At 49.5% G+C, this 6,957-nt stretch overlaps 1 protein-coding gene across 1 annotated transcript in view; it reads right to left on the bottom strand.

The window, feature by feature from the left end:
• The window catches only part of RALGDS (ral guanine nucleotide dissociation stimulator), a 44,116-nt gene extending 38,948 nt beyond the window's left edge, over positions 1 to 5,168 (bottom strand). Inside the window, exon 1 of the mRNA XM_029286744.1 lies at positions 5,097 to 5,168. Within this exon, the coding sequence (XP_029142577.1) occupies positions 5,097 to 5,168 (72 nt within the window). The remainder of the gene's footprint in view (positions 1 to 5,096) is intronic.
• Between the last annotated feature and the right edge of the window lie 1,789 nt (positions 5,169 to 6,957).

The raw sequence follows: 6,957 nt of genomic DNA, 5'->3' as shown, positions 1-6,957 counted from the left end.
CCCTTTTTCCAGTGCCGTCGTAACATTGAACGGTCTCCGAACGGACTGTTTTAAGTGGAGGACTGCGTGCGATAGGAAAAAGGCTGGGTTGTTGGGTCGCAACGTTGTGCCAAACAAGACAAGTGCGTTGCTCTTGTTGTGGGTATAGTTCGCTGCGGTTAGCCGGCCCTAGGGTGAGAGGGGTAGGCAGCTAGGGTCCCGTTCTCACGGCTTGGGTGTTTTGGTGTGTTCAGACAACACTTTTTCCCCAGGCAGGCTAAGCCAACGCAGGCTCTCCCAACGCTCGTTATAAGCTTTGGGTTGCTTGAAGGAGTCCAGTTGACTTACTCTGACCCTCGTTTCCCAAATACGCACGTGTGAAAGGGGAAGGATGGTAGTGATGGGGGAGAGAGAGAGATGAAAGAAAAGCCATTTTGGAAAGCAAAAAGTTAAGCAAGCTGCCCAACAATTGACCTGTAAACCAGCATCAAGAATATCTGCCTATTGTTTGCAGAGAGGGTTGGCTTAGCTAATCTCTTCGATCCTGAGACCACCAGACACCCCCTGTTTATTTTCTTTACTTTGGGGTCTGTAAAGGGAGGGGAGAAGAGGGCAGGCTTTTTTTTCCTGGAAGGAAATCAATCCAGGGGGACGAAGAAGAAGAAAAAAAAGTAAGCTGAAAGATCAAAGCTGTGCGCCTACAGGAAACAAACGGTCAGCAACATTTTGCCCAGTATATTCCCAGAGTTCGGTTAATTTAGGGGTGGGATATAATTCCACGCAGGGTGGAGAGTTTGCAAAAGTGGCTTCGTGGAGCAGGGCAGGGCACTTGGGGTCAGCTAATCGTGGCTAATGAAAGTGTCAAAGGTTCCCTGGCTGGCAAAATAAAACTGCTTTGCTAGCCCAGATTCTTGGACTCTGATTTATGGAACGAACCTCTTCTGGGTGGATTCCTGTTGCGCCTTTAATGGTTGACAAACCAGGCTTGCCCAAGTTCACACAACACCCGGAAGCAAAAGCAAAGCCAGGCATCATATTTCTGGCTTAAGGAGAGGAGGAGAAACAAACAAACAAACCCAGATGAATGGAATAAATGAAATGAAAACATTTAGACTAATAGGACCATCCTGAGATTCGGAGATAAATTTTTTTCCTGCGCTTTGCTAACTACCTCCACCCAGACTTCCGGTCTTCCTGTTTTTGATAGGTACCAAATACCGCGGAATAGACAGGGGATTTGTTTCATAGGGTGGTCTATAACCACCCTGAAAAAGTCATTTACGACCAGCCCTCGCACTTACGACCGTCACTGCATTTCCCCACAGTCACGTGATCAAAATCCGGGCACTTGGGCAACCGGCACACATTTACGACGGTCGCAGCGTCCCGGGATCACGTGATCTCCCATTTGCCACCTTCCCAGCCTGCTTCCCACAAGCAGAATCAATAGGGGAAGCTGGATTCGTTTAACGACCGCACGATTCACTTAACAACTGCCGGGACCGGTTCCTTTGGAGAGAGTTTTTTCTGTGGGGTTTCACGTGCTGCCTGCATCCCGTGGATGGAGCTTCACTTGTTTGCATGGACCGGTTTCTGGACCGGTGTTGGCCCAGGGTCCAGGGGTTGGGGACCCTTATTGTACAAGCAAGCTTTCCACTAGTAAAGTGGATTTGGGGATCGACTTGACATGTTCCTCAGCACGTTTTCACCGCCTAGACTAGAGCCTCACTTCCTAAAATTCTGAGCGATGCAGATATTGCCAACTTCTGCCTTCTGTGTTTCTAAGCTCCAAAATCAGCAGATTTGCCTCAAAAGTCTTTTCTGAAGTCAGAAAGGGAAAAAAAGTTTGTTTCCCTTGACTTAATCTGTTAGAAACACCGGACAGTATCCCTCTCCGCCACAGTGTTCCTGTTTTATCATTTATGTATTTATTTTTCCCAGTTCTCTCATTCCTTTCCAATGTTGATCTTACGGTGTGTTAATACTCCCCGTGTTCCTATCGCCGTTACTTTATTGTCCTCGGTTTTAACTGCTTGTCCCCTGTCCAGACAGATCCTGCCTTAAGCAACCGTGGTTTTTTTTTTTAATGTAGTAACTCATAAACAAACCCCATAAAGATGGTTTGCTGCTTAGCAGGGAACACGAAGTACCATGATCTAAACCGGAAGATCAAAACTCTGAAAACAGCTAAATGATTTTAGCACCCAAGGCAAAACATTTTCCATGGGTTGTTGTTGGTTTTTTTTCCAGCAATAACACGCAAAGACTAAAGAGGAATGTTTTGAGTCTAAGAAATGGCCACTCATTTCGTGAAATCATAAGGATAGAAGGGATCTTGGAGGTCCCTGCTTGGCCAGTTAACATCCTGGATACAAAACACGCCACGCCAAGTCCCGTCAAAGTCAGACAGGTGCAGGGTGCTTGGCGGTGGCTCAACAGGTGAGGCTTTGCGGCTACAGTCTCAGCTGGCAGGGGATGCCCCAGCCGAAGCCCCGGAGGCGTTGCTAATTGCAACTTTTGGGAAAGTCGTCTATATTTAGAGCAAGACTTCCTTTGAAAGCCCAACTGGTCGGGTAACTTTAGGATTGCAACTGTCCTGTCACCTAAGAGGGAACTGAGGGTTAGTAAAAGAAGAACTTTCCTGGGTCATCAGCACAATCAGCTCAGTTTTGGAGAAGCCTTTGCTGAGAAGGAAAAGAAATGAGGTATAGGAAGAAAGCACTAGAAGGAAGGCAAAGGAAATGGAGGAGGAAAAAGAAAAAAGGGACAGGGAAAGGGGAAGGAAAGGAAAGGAAAGGGAAGGAGACAGAGAGAGAGAGAGAGAGAGAGAGAGAGAGAAGAGGAAGGTGGGAGGGAGAAAAAGAGAGAAAGAAAGAGATAGAGGAAGAGGGAAGAAAGAGAAGGGGAAGAGGGAAGAAAAGAGAAAACAAAAAGAAAAGAGAAAAAGAAAAGAGTCAGTACATTTTCTCTTTAAGCCTGGTCACTTTTGGTCAATCCAGGCCAGACTGTCCTCGCTTAGATTTCATTTACATTTCTCATTTGATTCAAATTCTGCTCTGGGGTACATGCTGAACTTTCCAGCTGTGTGGTGGGTCAATATCTCCTTTGCTCCCAGGCAAAACAATCAAAACTTTCAGAGACCCATCCCGGCGTTTCAGCAGCCGCAGAAATACAAGATCTGGACTGGCATCCTTTAAAATTGCTGCTCAGGCCAACCCAGCACCAAGGAGTCACATGCTGTGCAACTCAGTCCATAAAACACAGAATAACAGCATTGGAAGGGACCTTGGAGGTCTTCTAGTCCAACCCCCTGCTCAAGCAGGTCACCCTATATCATTTGAGACAAATGGCTGTCCAGTCTCTTCTTAAAAACCTCCAGTGATGGAGCACCCACAACTTCTGGAGGCAAGCAGTTCCACTGGTTAATTACAAAATATAGAATAACAGAGTCGGAAGGGACCTCAGAGGCCTTCTAGTCCAACCCCCTGCTCAGGCAGGAGACCCTATATCATTCCAGACAAATGGCTGTCCAGCCTCTTCTTCAAAACCTCCAGGGATGGAGCACCCACAACTTCTGGAGGCAAGATCATCACGTCCACTAAGTGTCCAGGTTGACAACAGCCTAAATGTGGACAACGAAACTCACAATTCACAGGTAGTCCTCAAGTTACAACCACACAACCTTTAAAAACCGCTCTCGATCTCCTGCCCTTATGAATCAGTAAATCCAGATATTACAGGGTCGTCCTCGGCTTCTGCTCGTTTAGCGACCGTTTGAAATTGCGACGGCACGGAGCAAAGCGGCTTTCGCCCAGTCCTCGCATTTACAACCGTTCCAGCGCTCTTGATCAACTGACTCATACTTATGACGGTCGCAGCGTCCCCAGGGGTCACGTGAACCCCTTTGGCAACCCTCCGACCAGCCAAGTCCATGGGGGAAGCCAGGATTCACTTAACAACCGTGTTACTCACTTAACGGCTGCAGGGATTCGCTTAACAACGGTGGCAAAAAAGGACGTAAAATGGAGCAGAACTCACTTCACTGTCTCACTTGGCAACAGAGGTTCTGCTCCAGTCGTGGTCATAACATCACCATCACCATCATCATCATCATCATCATCATCATCATCATCATCATCATCAAGTTGGAAGGGAACCTTGGAGGTCATCTAGTCCAACCCCCTGCTCAGGCAGGAAACCCTTGAAGATCATCTGCATACTTTCCTTGCAATACCTGGATCTTTTTCACATTCCTATTCCCTGGGCTAAAACTGCATTTTTCCAGTACATCCTGCACAGGGGTTGGGGTTGGGTGGGGGGTTGAAGCCCCCCTCCTCCCCAGAGCCTAAGTGAACCTTGGCAAGCCCAGATGCCAAGGCCTCCCCTGGCCGTGTCCCTGCTTTGAACCCCAGAAATCCCAATTTGGGTTCCTCCGGGAAGGGCTTGGGAAAAAAAGTCCAGGAGTGGCAAAAAAAAATTAAAATTCCCGAGAGTGATCTGCCTCAGGATTTCCCGTGTCACAATCTGGATTATTATTATTTTTTTTCCAGGGGAGTTTAATCCCTGGGTGTTTGTTTGTGTGGAAGGCAATTAAGAAGCAGACTGAAATCCCTGGAACCAGACTGGGAGTATCCCCAAATGCAGTTAGCTCCCTTTGGTGGAGCCTTCCTGGAGTTACCTGTCAATTTGACCAATGGAATAAAAGAAAGACCAGCCCAAACCCTAGCCTTTGCCAACGCCTGGGCGCCTACGAAGAGAGACCTCTTGCGCCCAGGACCCCATCCTAGCCTCTCCCTTGGGGCTTCCTGGCGATTTCGGGGCCTCGGGGCGAGGCGAGGCGCCTGCTTGGCAGAGTCTGGGGTTGTGTGAATGGTGGCAAAACCCCTGCCAGGAAAAAAAACACACACAACCCTTTAGCCAAGCGAGTTGAAATGCTGGTCAGCTGCAGAAGCACGGTAGGAACAAAGGACAACTGCAAAAACTTCTCTGGCAGGCAGGAGTGTGAAGGATCTGGGGGAGGGTGGGAGGGGGGAGGACAGCCCCCTTGCCCCAAACCTGGTCCCAGGCTTCCCCTTGCCCAAATCCTCCCCACCGCCGCCCTGTGGCTGGCTACTCACGTCGTCGTCTTGCACGCTCAAGGGGATATCCAACATGCACATCTGGAACGGCTGCACCAGCGCCTTCTGCATGCTGAACAGAGGCTTGCTCTCCATCCTCAGGCTGCCCGGCCCACGCCGAGCTCTGCTCCCACCTGGAGCCCAGGCCGATGGCTGCTGGCTCCTGGCCGGTGGAGCCCCCTGCCTGGTCTCGGCGCCCCTGGAACAGGTGGCCCACAAACAAGCCCGGCAGGAGCAGCTCTCCAGGGTGATCCCACAGGCAGCATCAGTGAGCCATTTCCGTCTGCGTGGCCAGGCTGTGGGTCACCAGGGATCCCGTCCCCGCCTCTGGCTGGCAGGCAGGCAAGGCAAGGCAAGGCTGTCGCCTCCTTTGGGGCTCGACCTGCTTTCCCAACGGGGGCTGGGCTTCCCCCGATCCCCGCTGCCCCCAAAGGCTGGGCTCTGGGGGTGAGCCTCTCTGCATCGTCTGTCCCCCCCCAAACACAACAGGTCCTTCCTTTCGGTGGGCTGGAGCCGGCTACTGCAAGGGTGGGAGTCTGCAGTCATCCATGGCAGAGAAAGCACAAAAAGGGTCCAGGAGGAGGAGGAGGAGGAGGAGGAGGAGGAGGAGGAGGTTGACGCAGCCACGTTCTCCTTCTCTGTCCCCCCCACCCACCCTCCCTCCAGCTCATTCCCCTCCTTTGCTGGCAAGGAGAACGCCCTCCCTCGCCATCAAGGGTACGGCAGGGGTGGGAAACCTGAATTCATATTCCTTAGCTCTGCATTTCTGCAGGAAGATCTTACATGCTGGGCATCCCCCTCTGCCAAACAGAGAGAGAGAAAGGAAGAGAGAGAGGGTGGGGGGGGGGAGAGAGAAAGGAAGAGAGAGAGAGAAGAGAAGAGAGAGAGAGAGAGAAAGGAAGAGAGGGAGAGAAAAACAGAGAGAGGGGGAGACAGAGAGAGAGAGAGAAAGGGAGAGAGAGAGAAAGACAGAGAAGGGAGAGAAAGGAAGAGAGAGAGAGAAAAGAAGAGAGAGAGAGAGAGAAAGGAAGAGAGAGAGAAAAACAGAGAGAGGGGGAGACAGAGAGAGAGAGAGAAAGGGAGAGAGAGAGAAAGACAGAGAGAAGGGGAGAGAAAGGAAGAGAGAGAGAGAGAAAGAAAGAAAGAAAAATAAAGAGAGAAAGAGAAAAACAGAGGGGGAGAAAGGGAGAGAGGGAAAGGGGGAGAGAGGGAAAGGGAAAGGGAGGGAGAGAGAAAGAGACAGAGAGAGGGGGAGAGAGAAAAGAAGAGAGAGAAGAAGAGAGACAGAGAAAGAGAGAGAAAAAGTAAGAAAGAAAAACAGAGACGGGGAGACAGAAAGGAAGAGAGAGTGAAAGGGAAAGAGAGAGCGAGAGAGAAAGGGAGAGAAAGAGAGAGAAAGGGAGAGAAAAAGAGAGATAGTTCTCTCTAGGGTGGGGGGGCATTGTGGCCCGCCCCTGGCGAGACCACCTCTTCACTGGTGGTTTTTTTAAGGAGGGCAGCTCCTTCTCAAGTCTCTTGTGAGGGAGATGGATGATTTCAAAATGGGATCAAAATAATAAAATAATAAAATTATAAATTATGGTTATTTCAGCAAGCAGGACTGGCCTAAGGGGAAATTTTTTAGTGGGGTTCTTAAACATTTTTAATTAATTATAGCCAATTTAAATATTTCTTTTTAACCAAGTTTTAAGGGGTGTCTTGGGGTGTATTTGTATTTTATTGGTTGTTAGCCGCCTTGAGTCCGTAAGGAGAAGGGCGGGGTAAAAGTTTAATTAATAAATAAATAAATAAACAGACAGATGTCTGGCCCACAACACGCCTGACACCACTATTGTGGAAAAGGAAAAAAATTTCCGACCAA

The sequence above is a fragment of the Protobothrops mucrosquamatus genome, unplaced genomic scaffold (assembly GCF_001527695.2).
Source record: "Protobothrops mucrosquamatus isolate PMUCROS unplaced genomic scaffold, P.Mucros_1.0 scaffold4798, whole genome shotgun sequence".
Taxonomy (NCBI): Eukaryota; Metazoa; Chordata; class Lepidosauria; order Squamata; family Viperidae; genus Protobothrops; species Protobothrops mucrosquamatus.
This window is presented reverse-complemented; position numbering and strand designations above follow the sequence as displayed.